Source organism: Lissotriton helveticus, chromosome 9 (genome assembly GCF_964261635.1).
Source record: "Lissotriton helveticus chromosome 9, aLisHel1.1, whole genome shotgun sequence".
NCBI lineage: Eukaryota > Metazoa > Chordata > Amphibia > Caudata > Salamandridae > Lissotriton > Lissotriton helveticus.
Genome location: NC_136070.1, coordinates 688,845,354 through 688,865,269, shown reverse-complemented (window position 1 = coordinate 688,865,269; position 19,916 = coordinate 688,845,354). Strand labels below are relative to the sequence as shown.

The 19,916-nt window shown below is 45.3% G+C and overlaps 1 protein-coding gene across 1 annotated transcript in view; it reads right to left on the bottom strand.

Moving 5' to 3' along the window:
- NAALADL1 (N-acetylated alpha-linked acidic dipeptidase like 1) overlaps positions 1 to 19,916 on the bottom strand; it is a 246,209-nt gene that overhangs the window by 174,914 nt on the left and 51,379 nt on the right. The window contains exon 3 of the mRNA XM_078660781.1: positions 9,338 to 9,459. Within this exon, the coding sequence (XP_078516907.1) occupies positions 9,338 to 9,459 (122 nt within the window). The remainder of the gene's footprint in view (positions 1 to 9,337; positions 9,460 to 19,916) is intronic.

The following is a 19,916-nucleotide window of genomic DNA, read 5'->3' as shown; positions in this document are numbered from 1 at the left end:
GATGCACCACTCCTTCCTACATCAATGTATTCATACACTGCAACCATGCGCCACTCCTTCCTACATTAATGTATTCATACACTGCAACCATGCGCCACTCCTTCCTACATCAATGTATTCACACACTGCAATGATGCGCCACTCCTTCCTACATCACTGTATTCATACACTGCAACGACGCGCGACTCCTTCCTACATCAATGTATTCATACACTGCAAAAATGCACCACTCCTTCCTACATCAATGTATTCATACACTGCAACCATGCGCCACTCCTTCCTACATCAATGTATCCCTGCACTTCAATGAAGTACCACTCCTTCCTACATCAATGTATTCACACACTGCAATAATGCGCCACTCCTTCCTACATCAATGTATTCATACACTGCAACGATGCGCCACTCCTTCCTACATCAATGTATTCATAGACTGCACTGATGAGCCACTCCTTCCTACATTAATGTATTCATACACTGCAACCATGCGCCACTCTTTCCTACATCAATGTATTCATACACTGCAACGACGCGCGACTCCTTCCTACATCAATGTATTCATACACTGCAAAAATGCACCACTCCTTCCTACATCAATGTATTCATACACTGCAACCATGCGCCACTCTTTCCTACATCAATGTATTCATACACTGCAACGATGCGCCACTCCTTCCTACATCAATGTATTCATACACTGCACTGATGAGCCACTCCTTCCTACATCAATGTATTCATACACTGCAATGATGCGCCACTCCTTCCTACATCACTGTATTCATACACTGCAACGATGCGCCACTCCTTCCTACATCAATGTATTCATACACTGCAAGGATGAGCCACTCCTTCGTACATCAATGTATTCATACACTGCAAGGATGAGCCACTCCTTCCTACATCAATGTATTCATACACTGCAACCATGCGCCACTCTTTCCTACATCAATGTATTCACACACTGCAATAATGCGCCACTCCTTCCTACATCAATGTATTCACACACTGCAATAATGCGCCACTCCTTCGTACATCAATGTATTCATACACTGCAACGATGTGCCACTCCTTCGTACATCAATGTATTCATACACTGCAACGATGAGCCACTCCTTCGTACATCAATGTATTCATACACTGCAAGGATGAGCCACTCCTTCCTACATCAATGTATCCCTGCACTTCAGTGGAGTACCACCCCTTCTTACCTCAGTGTGTTCTTACATGTCAACAGAGTGCCAATCCTTCTTACATCAGTGTATTCCTACACTTTAATGGAGCATATCTCACGTGACCTTGCCCGAAGTGAATCAGAATACACTGCATTAGAAGTAACCAGTCACATCTCTCTTACCCCAGGACAACGATCTCCGAATGCTTAATGAAGAAGAGGGACATTCAATCTTTCAGGACTACCATCAATATTCTCAGATCCCTGGTACCACCCATAAAGTCAAGCTACAACCTAGTCACGATATATCACCGCTTCAAGAACAGACAGTTATTTACAGGAATAGAACAAAACCACTTAGACCCAGGACAAACAGATCTTTCGCATTACAATGAAATTGTCAGTACATGTACAAAACACCACGATCAGAAGAGAACTCGTGTGCATACTTTGTGCTCCTCCTGTAATCTGTTCAGATCAAAGATCACAAGTTGCTTAATCTTTAAAAGGGAAACTCACGGGCTGAAAGTTTTTCTTAGGTGCCGAGCGCCTGGTTGCTGAACATCTAGGCTGCTTAATGTGGATTCCACCTCATTCCTCTTTCTTCCACCTGTTTGTCTTTTTAACTCACTCTAACTAACTAACTTTTGCAGGTGCGTCTTCACCACCGCCTTCTCCCTTTCTTATTTTTTCATCATCTTTCTGCACATGCTTTGTCCGTTTTCTAGCTTTCTCTCTCTTCCCCTTGGTCAAAATCTGATGAAAAATAAACCCTGGTTCCTAGATATGAGTGCAGACATTCACCACCTGCAACCACCGGCACAAGTTAAGCACTGAGACCATTAACTGCTGTGTGTTGAATTCATTGCTTTGTGTCCAGGAACACTCAGTGGATCCTTCAACACTCTTGGAAATCTGTGACGTGTGACTCTTTAACCTTCATAATGCTTTTATAGCAATATAAAACCTGGGTACTATTTTTGATAACTGGTTCATGCGTTATTTGTGTCACTGAGTATGAGACCACCAGGAATTTGTTGAAAAACCCTGTTGCTGAATGTCAAACAGAGGTACACGTCACCAGTTCAGTATGATTATGGAGACGTTGTTTCTTCTTTTTCTACCAGCACGATTTTCATAAAGATTCAATAACACAGTGTAACGACCTTTCTGTTCTATACCGCCTCCTAAGCCTTACCACATAAAAAACACAATACTATACGCCTTTGCTCTTCTGCTGTTATTCTTGCCCTACGTGCTTAGTCTCTGTTTCATCCCTACCCCTTCACCCATACTAGATTCACATACCTTCGCTCTTCCTGGCCATTTCATGCTTTCAATCTCCCCATAATGTGATGATAGTATTTGTACCCCTCAAAAGTTCTAACAGTGAATGAATGACCTGTAGAAATATGGGTGTTTTCTTGTAGACCCACAAGGCATCCTGAAATCTATATTATCTTCCAACACAGGCACCACACACTTCTTCAGATTTCACTTAAAACGCTCAAACTGACTCCTGGCTTGAGAGTATCTAGAGCAGCTTATGATTATTAATTGCAGACCCTCAGTTTGTACAGTATGGGCATAGTGGAATTTCCCTAGGAAATGCGATCTGAAAAGAAATGATAACATTGTTGGTAGCAGGCCAAAACACATCTCACACCCTATCTTTGATGGCCAACACAACCGCACTGCTCATTTATCTATCCCATTAGTGATTTCCCCGGCGGGTTGGAGCCATTGAAGGATGTTGTTTTGTAAGGTCCAGGGCCATTCTTAGTGCTTGTGACATCTCTTCCTGCTACCCAGGTTTACCTGCAGAAAGCACAGAGGGGAGAAGAGGTAGAGGAGGAGAAAGAATGAATGGAAAGAGAGAAGGGAGGAAGGGAGCAGGCCTGGTGTGATCATTGTTGCCACACACCACTGATCAAGTAAGAAAACAAAAGGAGTAAATGGCCCAAAAAAGAACTAAATGGCAATCTTGTCGTCAATGAAGTTAACTCCCTGGAAGGAGCAGACAAACCACTCCATGGAGAAGACCTCATACTGCTTATCTTAAAACCCCATAGCATTTCATCATAAAGGTCCCCTGCCAACATTCACAGCTGCCTGACACCACTCACAGAACCAAAACACAACCTAATCCCAAGCTGCCCATTCCAATATTATTATTCTCATGTGTTTCAATGTAGTGATCATCATTTCCCACATAACTTGCCTCCAATGTTTTTCTTGAGAGACAGTCACTACCTACATCTCTGTCCTCAACTCTCAATTGTGTGCCTTGAGGATTCCTTTGACGATACTCTTTGAAGGTATGGTCCGTTTTTTACCAGCCCTGATCTTTGAACCTCATCTGATGGTTTTATTGATCGCGTCACGGTGTATATCAACACTAATGACACTCTATAGACCAAAGAAAACACTGATTGATCAATGCAATGCTATTTAGAAGAGCACATCTAGATAAGATTAGATAAGAGCAGGCATTCACCTAGTGAACATCAGTCAGCAGCTATGGGAGAGGCAAACTGGGTGCATAATTCAAGCAGAAAAGCTGAATCCATCCGCTTATGCACAGCATAGTCTCTGCTGAATAGTTAAAGACGTTTTGAGATGTTCGGCACAGATATCCGCAAAAGTAAAGGCTTGTCTTTTTCAGCTATGCTAAGAGGCATCCTTCATCTATTTTCTTTTTCACATCAAATTAAGATCCTGGGCGCTTTCATTTCTGCTCGGATGGACTACTGTAACACTGTCGACCTAGGTCTGCCTGATTACTTGATCCACAAATTCCAGCGTATCTTGAATTACACAGCAAGATTCGTACCTAGCACGAAATGCAGAGAACCCATTGTGTCTGCTATGATCACTCTTCATTAGTTTCTGGTAAAGAAACGGATTACGTTTAAGTCTTTATGCTTGATGCATAAAGCAATAACTCTCTCCTCTCTATCAAAGGTTTAACTCGTATAAACCTAATAGAATCATTAGATCCAGCTGAAAGCTCCTTTTAGAAGTGCCCAGGTTCATCAGAAAGCAATTAGTGGACATGCTTTTTCATTGGCGGTAGCTGTACATTGGAACACTCTGTCAGTCCACCTGCATCAGAAATCTGATCATTGAAAATTTAGTAAAATTCTAAATGTGAGGCCATTTCCTACTTCATAAAACAAGCCATTGCTGGAGTGGGCTTGTGCGTAGAATTGTTGAATTACTCTGGTCTTTGATCTAGCGCCTCGATAGCCATCAGGTTGAATGTTTCGCTTTTACAAATACCAAACTTAACCCATGGAGGTGCTGAATAGCGTTTAATACTGATGCATCTCTTGAACGAAGATGGGATATTGTTTAGGAGAAGAGAAGCCAATGCGAATGACTCTTTCATATAATCTAAGAGTCAAAACACTGGGGGGTTTCGGGATCCCCTGACAGTTGTATGTCACAATACTGAGGTCCACAATAATGACCTGTACAAATATGGCATCTAAAATATGGACAACCACGATTTCTTCATAGTAAGGTAATAAAGGAAAGTATAGATTTACTGTTTCTAACTCCACATCTAATTACGTTGAAGATAAAGTGGTAGATGATATTGTGAATGTTATATTGTTGCCTGTAGATGTTTCAACCACATTACTGAAGCCTCCCCTCCCCACATCATGAGAGCTGGTCCCTGGTATTGGTACTGTATCGTGATTATTTTTGGAGCTCTGTCTAGTGAATGCATGTCCCTTGCATTTTAAGTTGAAACCTCCAATACGCTCCTTTCAGATTACAGTTTCTATTGCTCTATGAACCTCATGAGCCAACTTCTCATGCTCAACAATCATCGATGGCCTACCTTTGAGCAGCTTTTGTTTTGTTTTTCCCCCTCAATTCATAGCCATTGATTGGCAACTTCGTATAGGGGTCTTCCCAGCAGCTCTGCCACACACAAAAGGTGGTCTTATTTTAATGTTTGATTTACAGGGCTGCAATCCTCACATACCTCTTTGCAGCTGCTTTTCAGTGCTGCTCTGTCATTGGGAAAGCAACTCTTCACATGGGCCTTGAAATAACTCTGGACATAGGTAATCAAGAAGAGATGGGATTTCAGACCTCACCAAAAATTAGGAAAGTCATCTTTAATTCAGACACGGAGTACCAAAAGTGGTTGATAGCAGAAGTCTAGATTAAAATATATTCAAGAAAAACATATTTTCTATATCTCTTTCTTAGCACACAAAGATTAACAATGTAGCAGAAGCACAGTGTCCAAGGTGTGGCCATAAAAACAGGTGAAAGAGTGACTTCTTAGGGCTACACCCAAGGGTTTGTACGAGGTATTCATAACCTCTGGCATCCAACACTTCCAAAGTACCAGATTGTCACGATACCCTCTCAATCGGAGCAAGATAGGAGCGCTGGGGCTGTTGCCCCATTGATGAAACTTTCGTCACCTAGCCAAGGCAGTACTGAGAGCGACTGTGATTTCTGTCTAGTGCACAGAAAAAGATTCATGCACTTCAGTACCACTCAGGTCCCATTATGCACAAAGCAGAGCGCACCTAACTGCAGAAGTGCTCACTAGATGCCCCAAAGTTGTAGGATATCCGGCAGCTACATGGTGAACTGAAGAACTAGCAGGCCTCAGCAGTAACTATGCATAGGCTTTCTGCTAGTTCAGGTCTAATGATTTTACTGAATTCTTCCAGAACATGGACTAATCATCACACTCTGGGGTCAAGTGATCTGCTGACCTCAATGAAATCTGGGAAAGGAAGAAGGCTCTGTGTGTTGTGTTTAGGCCTCCACTGGATTGGTGAGTCAGTCTTTCAGTGTGACTGGTTGTTCCTCCTGACAGTGATCCCTGGGAAGAGAAAGGCATACTAGGTCACTGCTGTCAAAGTCTTTGTGAAGGAATCCCTGTTGGCATTACAGTTAGAGGATGCTTGGCTCACCCTCACAACGTACTCCGGATTTAAAATCGTAGTCAATAACGCTATCAAACGGACCTCTTTATTAATAGATAAAACGTCCTTTGCAAAAAAACATCATGCCTGGGCTGTGATAAACGATTACCAGAGGCTGAAGCCACAACAATACCTGTTGGAACAATTCTCCCATCAGAAAAAACATTATCTGACTTTGATACGCATGGGGTCTTTCCCCTCAAAGGATTTGACCCCAAAATGGAAACAAATATGGCCATCCAAGGAGTGTCGTCTCTGTGGTCAAGGGGAAGAGTCACTACTACATTTACTATGTACTTGCTCTTTTTTAGTGGAAGCCCGAAAATCCACCCTCCGGGAGGCTCTAAGGAAGGAACAAATAAGAACATGTATAGCAGCGGTCATTAAATGTCTGGGAGGGTCGTCAATTCCCCTGTCCTGCAGAGCCATAATACTATGGAAAATCGCAGCAAAAGAACTGGCAAAATGCGACTCTGCCAAGCAGCCAACTAATTAGCAGATTTTTCCCAAATGCATTGTTATATTCGTCATTATTTTTAAAATAATAAGCATCTCCTTATTGTGACACTGACCTTAAGTCTTTTTAGGTTTTTAAAAATGTATATTCTAAAGCACTGCGTTTTATGATGGTTGTCCATCCTTTTATGATTTTTTTAATGAATCAAATAAAAGTATATTTTGACTTGACTTGACACTGCTGTCAAAGTCTTTCTGTAATTTTTTTCTGTATTGTTAACCACTGGTGCACCTAGAGTGAAGAGAGAGCCACTGTCGCTACATCTTTTAAGCCTGGCTAGGATCCACCACCTGCAGGCTGCAGCCTCCCAGAACACCTGTGATCCTGAGTGGGGCGGGCCTGCGGGGGCAAAGCATGCCTCCATGCACCTGCTCCTCCCTAGTGCCAAAGACCCACAGCAGTCTGCTCGCACCCTTTGCCATCCACACTTGCTGAGCCTGTACCTACCCAGCCGAAGAGTGCTCCTGACCTTCGAGCCACAATGGTTCCCCTTTCCCCCTGCCACCCAGCACGGTTTTCCCATTCTTCTACCTATTTTCAGGTCTTCGGATCCCTCGTTAGATGCAGAGGCCAACACCCTGAACTATTCCACGTTCCCTCTTGGGAGGGGCCTTCCTGGGATGGCCTGCTCCGCCTGCCGTCTGCAATATCCTCTCCTCTCCTCGCGCTGACCCCTTTATCTTTCCTGGGCAGGGAAACGAGCTGCTAATCTCTTATATCACAACCAGCCATAAATACAATCACTTCCAGTGGCCCCAACTGCACAACCAATCCCAGATTTAACTTGTTAATCGGGACTCTCTAATTTAGTTGAGGGCCACAATTGTGATCACTAACTAACATGTCTGAACAATGGGGGAGGAAGCGACTAGAAAGTGAATTGAGTATTCAGCGCCTCATAGAGGTAATGTAGTTTACCGAACTGTTGTATTAATTTTTATTTCTCCATAGTCACTGACAATCAACCCCTTTTATTTGTTTCTTACGCGCTCTAATGATTTAGTTTTTCATATACGCCTTGTTCTGCTGGTTTGTTCCACCGAAGTGTAACATGCCAGGTGTTGTCAGGTGTTTACTCTGTCCTTTGTCCAAAGATAGTCTTCTTCTCTCTGTAGAAACTCTATCTTTGGTAGTGAAAAACACTTCCCTCATGCATACAGCACCAGAGTGGAGAACACCACAACCCCTTGGGCCGGATTCTTTCTCTATGACTCGAAATGTCTACCCCTCACTGGGTCACGTACATGGATTGGTGGACACTGAACACATTTTCTATTTCCTCTTTATTTGGGGTCCATTACGCGGGGTCAGTGATTTCCACCAGCCCACAGGAGGGTCACCATCTGCAGCCTCATTAACTTGTTGCCATTGTGAGAGGGACCAGTGGCATCTCCCTTGGTAACCCTCGCCCAAGACCTTCACCTAAGAAGATTTCTTTACACAAAGTGAGAGATGGGACGGTAATGGGGGCTATCAAATTCTTCTCATGTCTCATGATGTAAAGTATGAAATGGCGGTCCGCATTCCCATGGACTGCGGCATTTGCTGATACAAAGTGCTGTAACAAAAGAACTGAATTGTGAGGGAGAAGGGCATGAGAAATGAAACTTAAATATGTGAAGAGGCTTCTAGGCTGTCTTTTGTCTTCTACTCAACTTACTTGGTGAGCTGAGGCAAAATATAGTACAAAAAGACGTTTTCATGTCTCATCACTGGTAACAAGAAAACTAAAATCCAACAGTTTCTTAGTTAAGGCCCAGTGGCATTTATGCATGCCCTTAGCAGCACACAATTCACATTTGTTCGGCATAAAAAACAGATGTCCAACAACACAAACCTACACAGGGTAACAACTTCTCCAGCTGAGTCTTAACGTGGGGTATGTGTGCTCAGAGGCCATGTTCTCGCCGGAGTTATTGAGATTTCCACAGATTCAGATTCAAGGACCCCGGGAAGGTCTCAATAAGGAAATAAGGGTAGGTATGCATAGACTATATAATTGTTTTTTAATTTGACTGTACATCATTAACTTGACACTACATCACTCCCCTGTCGGATGTTCATTCCTTAACAGGTGGCCCAGAGTCAAACCCTGTTGTCATGGCATGTACCCTTCACCACATGGACTGGCGACAATGGTGGAATACACCTTTTCAGAGCTGAATTAATGATTTCAAACTACAAATGTAAAGTCTTCTCAGTTGAGTAGTACCACTAGTTCCAACACCTATCAGTGTGGAATCTTTGGCGATCGTTCTCAGCTACTAGGCACACAAGAGCAGGAGTTGTGACAAGTTGCCCTCCAGGGGTCAGTTTTTTCAGTCACACCTTTTCAGGAGCCTGCCCAGCAGGAGAATCACCCCCATGGAAATTGTAGATGGCTAATGACAAATTAAGTCTTTTGGATTCGGTTGCTGGCATGAAGGTATTTAGACATCTATTGCACTTCTATGGAGAAAACTCCAACTAAATCTAGTTGCAACTTGGAAATATTATGGTGTCTAATGGTGTTGATTTTAATTAACCGGTAGAGTCCAATGTCTAAAAACCCACATGCCACAGCTGAAAATGTTTTTAACAGGTCAATAAGGCAAGTGGTGAAACAAGGGCAAGTTTGCCAAGAAACCATTTCTGGGCTTAACATAATTGGTTTAATTGGGCTCCAGCTCAATGGCACTATAACTTTACCTTGGGGTTGCCTGGAGGTGAGTAGGCCGCGTAAGGCTGCACAACATCCGGATCTTGTTGGTCTTCGGTGTCTCCCTTCTCCGTGCGTCGGGAGGTGAAAGCGATAGATCCGTTGGACAAAACTGAAAAGGAAAGCATTACTCATGAGAACATAGGTGGGATACAACACTGCAGCTCATGGCTGAGCCTCCTTTTCATTTTAACCTCCATTTGGCAGTTGATCAATTTCTAGCTTTTGATTCCGGTTCGGCAAATCTTTCCTCGTGGATTGGTGATTTTAGGCTGGAAGAGAATGTATCTGGTTCCTAGTAACTTAGGGCCCGGCCCAATAATCAGTGGCCACAGACAGGCCTGAAATAAAACTGCAAAACTCTAATCCTCCAACCAGCACCTACCATGTTATAAGTGCCCCTTATGTATCAACAGGGTACTGCTTTGATTATATTTATAAAACCAAACAATATCCCAGAGAAAGACCAAACCTAAGACTGCAGGAATCAGGCAGAGGGCATCCCGGACGGAGTGAAGGTTGGAAGAGCACTGAGTTGCCAGATTACCTTTCTAACTAGGTGAAATGAAGTAGTTTGACATGTCATGAGTGATGTAAAATGTGGGATCATAAGAGGTGCATGACAGGGTGCAAGCTACAGTTAGTTCACTAAACTGTAACTAGCGATTTACAGGGGTTTTTCGTTTTTGAACCTTTAGTTCTAATTTCATTTAACACCTACTATAACTTCACTTTAATCTTTTTTTTCCCAGTGATTTTCAAGATTTTTTAATGTAAGATCTTATTATCATATCTAACTATAACATTACCATAGAATATATATATATATATATATATATATATATATATATATATATATATATATATATATATATATATATATATATATATGTATATATGTATGTGTGTGTGTGTGTGTATATATATATATGGTCAAGAATTACTTTATTCGGCTCATCAAAATTGACCATAAAAGTACAACATTCATACATACATACACAATCAATCAAATTTACATGTTAGTTATATTCAACTATATATCCTTTAACTCAGAAGCTCTAAAAAGTTTTCTTGTTCAAAATTTAAAAAAATCAAATCGCTAAAAAGGTCAAATAGCCATTTGGTTTACAATTCATATCATTTCCTTATTAAAAGTGCAATTCTGATAAAATGTAATACTGCAGCAGAGATTGAAGGAACTGGTAAATTGCACTCGGATGCCCACTGGAGGGCTTTGAAAATAATTATCAATCAGAGGAAAATTGAGCACACCCACTGGAGGGCGAAAATGAGCACTAAGGCACTACATGTCCCAGCATGCAGAGAGGAAATGTACTCACCTGTGAGGCCTCACTAGGGGGCTTGAAAAGCATTAGCATGTAAGCGATGAGGTGTCCTAGAGGGTGGTGCTTTGGTTTTTTCTTGGCAGCCTGTGAACAATGGCCAGGTGGCCCGAAACACGTCAGGCATTATGAAATGTTCCGCAGTTCACGCGTGAATAATAAAGGGCTCCTGAAAGGAGAAAACTGCTGCAGAGTGCGTCCTCGTTTTTTCAGACAAACTATGGGAAATATATATATATCTCATCGCTCGCTTTCCATAATTCACCGGGGCACTCTTCAGCGGGTGCGGTCAGCGGTCGTGTAATCCCGCCAATATAAAGCTCAGTCACTGCTTTGTTTTAGCACAATGAACCGCACTCAAAGGGGAGGGAAACGTTTAAGTAAACTTCTTTATTACGTTATGAACAGACGCGTTTCGGTGTCAAGCCTTCTTCGGTGTTCATGACACTCGGAAGTTACAACCTAAATAAAGTATTCAGCCATCAATTCATCAACATTAAGAAAGGACAAATCGACCTCAGTCGAGCGTGGGCGCAATTTTAACATGTTGTTACTAATTCATTGATGCCCGATATCAAGCTTATACGTGACAGTTATACACAAAAGCAAGCCCACTGTTCAACCCGGGTCTCTATTGATTATGCCGTGTATCGGCCTTGTTCCCTGCAAACTTTACTAGTAGGGAACAACAAAGTTGCAGGTCGATTTGTCCTTTCTTAATGTTGATGAATTGATGGCTGAATACTTTATTAAGGTTGTAACTTCAGAGTGTCATGAACACCGAAGAAGGCTTGACCCGAAACGCGTCTGTTCATAACGGAATAAAGAAGTTTACTGAAACGTTTCACTCCCCTTTGAGTGCGGTTCATTGTGCTAAAACACCGCCATCACTTTCGTGAACACCAGAGGGACGCTTGTAAGGCCAAAGGGGAGCACGATGAACTGAAAATGCTCCTACCCTACCATGAATCGCAGGTAAAGCCGGTGGGCCGGCAGGACGGGGATATGAAAATAAGCTTCCTGCAGGTCCAGTGCTACCATCCAATCTGAGCATCCTGAACTTCTCCTGTCAGAGGAAGCGATTGACGTTCCGAAGGTCTAAGATAGGACGCAGGCCTTTGTCCTTCTTTGGAACCAAATAGTAGTGGGAGTAACAATCATAACCTACTTCTGGTGTCGGAACGCGCTCAATGGCCCCCTTGGCCAAGAGGGCCGCCACTTCCTGCTGGAGAAGTGCCAAGTGATCTCCCGACATATGGTGATACTGAGGTGGCATGGCTGGGGGTGTAGCCTAGAAGGGGTGGGAGCAACCCCTTCGGACAAGCAGCAGAACCCACCTGTCCGATGTGATGGTGTGCCAGTGGTGGAGGTGATGGCGAATCCTGCCACCCTCTGGCATCTGGTGGGTCTGAAACACCGGAGTAGGAAGGTTTGGAGGCAGTGGCAGCAGGGGGGTGGTGGACTGACCCGCACGCTGGCCCCATGACCCACCTCTGCGGGTCCCACGTCCGCAGATGCGCTGAGACTGTTGCTGCGCAGGCTTGTGGCTCTGAAATGAAAGTGCTTGGGCGCTCCTTCCTTGGCCACGAAAGGAGTGAAAAGCAGAAGTGGAAGGCGTCCGTGTGATAGAAAGGCCTAAAGACTTGGCCGTAGCCCTTGCGTCCTTAAAACATTCTAACGCGCAATCTGCCTTATCGCCAAATAGGCGAGTGCCATCAAAGGGCATGTCCATTAACGTGTTCTGGACATCCCCAGAAAAGCCAGTCGTCCTCAGCCAGGCATTGCGGCTTAGCACCACTTTTTGTTGAAATCGCCCTGCCCAGCGAGTCAGCAGTGCAAAGACCACAACGGATGGTGAACTTGGCTGCGTCTCTCCCCTCAGCAATAGCTTGGGAGAGTATTGTCTGAGTCTCCACCGAACACTGAGGCAGCACTTGCGCAACCATATCCCACACAGAATGGGAATAACGGGCCAGGAGGCATGCAGTGTTCACAGACCACAGTCCTGAACTGGCGGAAAAATTATCTTCTTCCCAAACTACTCCAGTTTCTTGGATTCATTGTCCCGAGGTGCGGAAGGGAATGCGCCTGGGGACGCAGAGGCTTGGACAACCACGCTCTTGGGGGTAGAGTGGTGAGAAAGGAAAACGGGGTCACCCAGGGCCAGGTGATGGCATCGGCTACGACGCCAGCGACATATGTGGAGCCGTATGATGACGCCTACAGACGCGCAGGGGTACTGCTGACGAAATCTTTCCAGATCCAGTCTGACACCTGGAGATATTCTAAGGTAAGGAATCTATCACTAACGGATCTTTCAGATATATCCCATTTTAATCTGGGTTGCTTCCATGCCCATGCCAACCTGATCAGGTGTGAGCATACAGTTGTGAAGAATGTTTGGGGTAGGCATATTGGGATATTAGTGAACAGGTAAAAAAAAATCACGAGTATTATCATTTTCTTTAACGCTATTCTGTCCGCTGGCAACAAAGGAAGACGTATCCACCTCGATACCTGCTCTTCAAGCCGGGACACCGCTTTTCTGTAGTTATGCTGTAGAACTAAGCCCGGGTCTTTATGGATCCATATACCGAGGTACCTAAGTGGCTCGTCACACCACTCCAGGAGAAATTCTAGTGCCACCGGTGTCGTGCACTTGGTTAGAGGGAGTATAGTTGATTTCGACCAGTTTATCCCCAAACCTGAGTGTCTTTCGTGGCATATATATTCCCTAATTAAGCATTCTAGATTAGTCCTGGGGTCCCTTCCATACAGTACCATGCCATCTGCGTACAGTGAAATCACATGGGGACGTTGGCAAAATCGCAATGCAGTTGCCACATGTTGTCACAGAATGCATACCAGGGGTTCTAATGCAATGATGAATAGCAGCGGTGACAGCGGGCAACCTTGCCTTGTGCCTCCGCATATAGCAAAGGCTTCAGATGTGTGGTCATTCACACGTACACAAGCAGCTGGTGCGGTATATAGCAATTGTATCCAGCGCATGAAGACCGCGGAAACTCCCATAAGGTGGAGTATTGTGAATAGAAAGTGCCATTGAATGGAGTCAAAGTCCCCGAGACAAGGCGATCTAAGTATCTACGCCGTGATCCACTCCTGATACAGCACGCCGACTCTTTCAGACGTGCTGACATACCGGCTGATCGTAGATGGCCGCGTAAAGCATTGCTTCAGTCAGTGCCCCTACGCTGAACTTGGATCGCCTTGTCTCGGGGAACCAGATTACTTCATAGGCTACCCCCTAACGACGTATGCGATACTCCAAACTAATTATGAGCTCTCCCTACGCACGGAATTGAACCAAGCACGCCCTAACTCAGACAACCCAGTCCTGATGACGATCCAAACTAACATGGATCGAAACGCCGTCGACCTAACAGCGTACTAACAGGCGCACTCCTCTTCTGTGGCTCAACAACCAATTGTAAAAAAATGTTGTGTATTGTGCTATCACGTTGTCACTTACCTTGGAGCCACTCACTGTAAATTAATTGCACTTCGTCACAGTGCGCCGTCTTTGCTGTTCACTTTTTTCACTTGCGTCGCCACCTTCATCACAATCACTTTCAAGCACCAAGTGTTCTATGGTTATCTTCAATTTATTTATGCAGTGCTGCTTTTAACTGTATATTCTACGACCATAACTTATGTTACAACATATAGATGATTAACTATCTTTTTCCAAAGTAATGTGGTTTCTCCTTCTTTCCTTGTGAGTAATGCTGTATGCATACACTACTAATTGCCTACACCTCCTTACCGATCAGGACATTGTTTCTTAATGCACCTTACTTACCCAGTCCTGAACTGGTCTATGGGTTACACTCCTGTAAATTTACAACAACACCCGGTGTAAGGCGGGGGGCCAGCGACCTGTGCGCACGCTCCACAATTAGCACGAGTGAAAAATGCTCAGCTCCCAACATTTCCTTGAGCATAGATTCCACATAATGTTCCAGTTTGCCCGTGCTTGTGAACCTGGAACACCTATGATGCGTAAGTTATTCCTCCTTGAGTGGGCCTCCAGGTCCTCATTTTTAGCTTGGATGATTGATAGAATTTTCTCTATGCCTAAACATTTGTCAACCACAGTTGTCAGTTCATCTTCCGCGGTAAAGATTCGCTGCTCCATCTCTTGGATACAGGCGCCCTGCTTGTCTAGTTTACATGCCATGTGGTCCATTCTCAAGTTCAGTGCATCTATTTTGCCATCTATGGGCTGCAGACTCTTCTGCATTGCCTGTAGTGTTTTTCCCAAAGTGGAGCCATTCCCTTCCACCATGTCCTGTGGTGGGTCTGACTGTATGTGGGATTGAGTTTTAGTGAAGCGTCATGTTTCGAAGAAGAGAGTCGATTGTTGCTTATCAGCTTTGCCCATATTGTCTCTGCCCTGTTGTGTTCCTCCTCAGGTCCAGTTGTCCGGTGGCCACTGCGCAATGCTCACCTCCAAACAGTCCCCCCACCGGTATTGCGGTGTCAAATATGGTGAATACTAAAGGTAGGCTCAGGTCACCAGCCTTGCGTCCCCACCCGCGTTGTCCTTCAACCATGCAGCCCGCACCCACTCGCTTGGATTCCACAGAGGGCCGGCGTTTCGTCGCAGCCACGTTATCTTCAAGACCTACTCAGGGCAGCTATTTGCGTTTGGCGCAGTAGGCTATTTGCATGCTTCCAGGCCTATCGCGTGACTCCAGCCCACCTCCAATGTCTATTCATGTTGTGCAAAGTCTCAGAGGCAGGGCCCCCTCCAGAGTCCGCCGCAGGCACTGGGGTGGTCCGACTCCAGAAAGGGCTGTCACCGGGGTGCAGCCGCTCTGCTACAGTTTGCGGCCACCTCCGCAGCCCGATGAACGGCTCCACAGCACACGCCTCTTGCACTGTTCAATGCTCCATGCAATCCTTACTTTTGAGCCTCAGCAACCAGTCCGGGGCTCCATGGCCGTGTCGCGGGTAAGTGTCATATTTAGGCCGCAGTCACCATGTTGTTCGGATCTGGGACGCATCTGAGTTGATTCTTCACTTCTGGTGCTCCGATTTCACCACTGTGGCTCTTCGCAGTCTTCTCGCATGTCTGTTTAATAAGTGTTGTGTTTCTGAGTTATTGATTGCAGTTGTAATGCAGGATTTTTGTCGGATTTATTGCCCCGGCCAGCGGAGCCACACTAAAACACGGCCATCTTGCTCTGGGATCACTAGAGTCCCCCCCTTCCTTGATGCAGTTGTGGACGAATTCCAAGTGTCCAGATGGTCAAAGAGTGATGTGGTTTCAGTCTTGAGTCTTGTCCCACAACGAATCGGAAGAGCCACCCACAGGTAAGCCCTTAAGTACTCTAAGGGAAAGGTTGGAACAACTCAAGGGTCCCTCTCAGAAGAGGGTCTGGACAGAGGGGAGGATACTCCCATGTCCTTTGTCTAGTTTGGCACCAGAGTGGGTGCCAAGGGCTCTCTGAACTGGCTTAAAATGGAGTAGGAGAAGGGCTAGTTGCCATGCCCCCTCTCTGTCGTGAGTAACGGCGCACTCTGCTAACGCTCCCGTCAGCTCAGACCTCAACAGCATGGGGTCGAACAATACTAGGTACATCGTACCCCGTATTTACTCGCAAAGCTGGTAACTATAGCAATTCTTACACTCTAAGCCCCAGCCTTGCAGTAGTGTAAGACTACAGATATTTTCAGAATCATCTGGTTCTGATGAAATGCCGAGAGAACCGCTAGGGGCTAACAATGACAAGAAACATGTCAACCTTTGTTCACAACACAAATGCCCTATAGGACCATTGTATCCAGTTAGGGCCACATTGCTTTTAAGTTAGGTTAGAGAGTCCCATGAATAAAATGTATGTAGTAGGACCTTCCTAAACCTATTTTAGCGCACTATTCTACAATTCACTACACTACTCACTTCGTTCCACACACCCACATGCACCAAACAGCTTCATCAAAAAGATCTCCGCCAAGGAGCACCTTTCAGGTGCCCGTAGGGCATTGCAGCGCTGCCCCGACGAGGAGCAGGTCATATGATGAAGCATGGTATCTTTCGGGGTGTGTGAGGGCACTTCCTCCAAAAGGAGGCTATTCCACAGACCTGACCACTCACACTCTCTCTAAGGAACTGCACACCAATTTTGCATATCAAACTCGAGTAGGCAAGGAAGGCACCAAATGTGCCCTTTAAAGAAGCCTGGTGACGCAGGCAAGCACCCCCAGCCCAGTACTCTAAGTCCTGTCTGGGAGGTGGCCACACCTCCCTGCAACAGGAAACCTATTGTTCTACCTTCCCCTGCTCGATATTGGCTCAGCAGCAGTAGGGCAGAATCATGTTTGTGGTTGGCAGCAGCACTAGCTTGCTGGCAGACCCTGAAAGGCTGTTACCTGTAGTACAGGGGGTACCCCAAGGGAGTCCCCCATTACATGGAATCATACTTCCAACACTGGAATCGGTGTTGGGGTATGATTCCAACATGTTTCATACCAAGTATGACTAGGTTCAGTGGAGTTACTATATAGTTAGACATCTCGTAATAACTGACGCCCACTATATATGTATTAAAATGGCTGACCACACTTACAAAGCCTGGAGAATCGACTCCGTGGTTTGTAGGTGTGTCCTACTCATGCAGGGGCATGAGTGTATTGACCTCAGATATAAGGAAACTTATATCTGTTGTGAGGGTTGCAAGCACCAACTCACACAGACTGCAATGACAGGCCTGGAGTCACAGGTTAAGTGGTCTCTCATAGGTGGGACAATAGATGCTGCAGCCAATGGGAGACACCTGGTGTACCTATGCCCTGGGCACCTTAGTACCCTATACTAGGGACTTACAAGGGTGCACCAGTAGCCAATTGTAGATGTACAGAAGTACTTACCATGGTCAAATATAGGGAGAAAGCACAGTGACTGGGGTCCTGGTTAGCAGGATCCCAGTCAGACTAGTCAAAAACCTACTGACACCAAGCAAAAAGTGGGGGTAACCATGAAAGCTGATCCTACTTTCCTACAGCCACCTCCTCCATTCAGCTGCTCTGACAGAGGTTTCTCTGCTTTTAACTAATTAGTTGTACTAGATCCCTGATAACCATCCAGGAAGCAACATTACATTTTCCCCCATAGAGTGTACAGTTCTAGACTAAGGTTGGATCCAAAGTGTTCCCATGCAGCCTTTTCCACATTATATAGCGAGCGTCTTTCACTCCTCCAGCCCTAAACATAATCCTACTCAGTTTTATTCCATTACATTTCATTTTGATCAGAAGCTAAATAGTGAAAGTAGTCAATATATTTTTCATTATTGTAAGTTTTCTTGGCATCAATTTTTTGTGATTGAGGTTATAAATATTTTGGTTTCTTTAAATTGACATATTGCCAGATCAGTTTACTCAGAGGAGGTGGTAGAAGTTTGGTTTTACTTACAGTATAAAACCAACTATATTACACAACATGCGGGCCAACATCAACCACTGTCCTGATTGGATTTTGCATACCCTAATGTCCTGCCCAGCTCATGCCATGTGTTTCAAATATGATCTGATCATGGCTCTGTGCACTCATAGTTCAGTCGCTGCACTTCGACGCCAATACAAAGTGCAATGTGCACACAGGTATGCCAGTGCACTCCAACCATGCACTGCACATACCCTATGCACACACAGTTCTGCCAACATACTTCAAACCTGCCCTGCGCATATTCAGTCTTTGCCCATCAAACTCTGCCAGTGTACCTCAACCGTGACCTGCACATACACTGTGCACATACACCTCACCACTGCACCCCATCCCTGACATTCTCATACCTTTTGCACATACAGATTTCTGCCATTGTGCATTACCCCTGAACAGCACTTATTCCGTAAATGCACAGCTTTGCCATGCACCTCGACCCTGAGCTGTATAATGCTTGTGAAAGAACAGCTCTGGCAGTGTTATCTCAAACCTGAACTGCACATAACGATGTGCAAACACAGCTCTGTCAGTTTTTTTCAGCCCAGACCAGTAGTCACTATGTAAACACACAGCTCTGTCTTTGCATCTCAAGCAAAATTTTGAGTAAGAACCTGTGCGCACACAGCTCTGCCAGTGCATCCCAGTCCCGTCATGCATGTATAATGTGCAAACAGCTCTGCTGATGCACCTCAACCTTTATCTGCAGATACCCTGCACACAGAAAGCTCTATAGTTGCACCTCAATCAAAGCATGAACATTGTGCCCCACCAGTGGAGCACAATCCTGACCTGTCTATACCTTGTGCACACTAAACTCTGGAATGCATCTCATTCATGAGCTGTACATATCACGTGCAATGCCAGTGCACCTCAGCCTTGACCTGCAGGTACACTGTAATACACAGCTCTGGAAATGACCCCAATCCCAAATGGAGATAATAAATGCACACACAGCTCTGCCAGTGCACCTCAATACACATAAGGGACGTGAACACAGGTTTCTCAAAGCTTTTCACCGTGGACCTGCAGTTGCTGTATGCACACGTGGCAACGCCCTTCTATGGCCAGGACCCTCTGGGGACCTAAGAGTTAGCCGTAGCCACAAGGGAACTGAGGTTCAGACTGAGACTATGAAGGTAAGAAGGAGCCTTTGGAAACTGAGGGTGAGCAGGAGCCTCAAAGAACAGTGTTCATGGGCTAACGACCAAAGGGCAGAGCACAAGTCTGCGGTACACGAAGGTGCACAGCGTCCACCCAGGGGAGAGGTGTGGCGCCGCGGCCAGGGCGACTGACGCTGGAATCTGGGGATCACGGTTCGATCCCCGGCTCCGGCGGCAGATTAGCCCAGCACCATGTGACTCTGGGCAATAGCTCGCTTAATCTTCCCGACAACCCCCAGCGCCTAGAGACCCTTACGGGTGATTGTGCGCTTTACAAATGTGGACTTTACTTTACTTACTTACTTACTTACTTACTTACTTTTACTTACCCACTCTTTTCACAGGGTGGACGCCGTCCCCCCTGCCAGGAAGTTGGGCCCCACAGAAATATGTTGAACTGGTCCTGGTGTAATTGTCAGATACTGGGACAAGTTCAGCAGCACCTGCACATTGTCTGCTTTCAATTCCCAGCAGCAACGCGCAGGCAGGGAGTGGGCTTTTTTTCACCTCCAGCTGGGCAGAAGTTAAGGGGCCATCAGGACTCCGTTTGTTTGAAAATCCTGACTGGAGGTGCCTGGAACCTCACACATACATG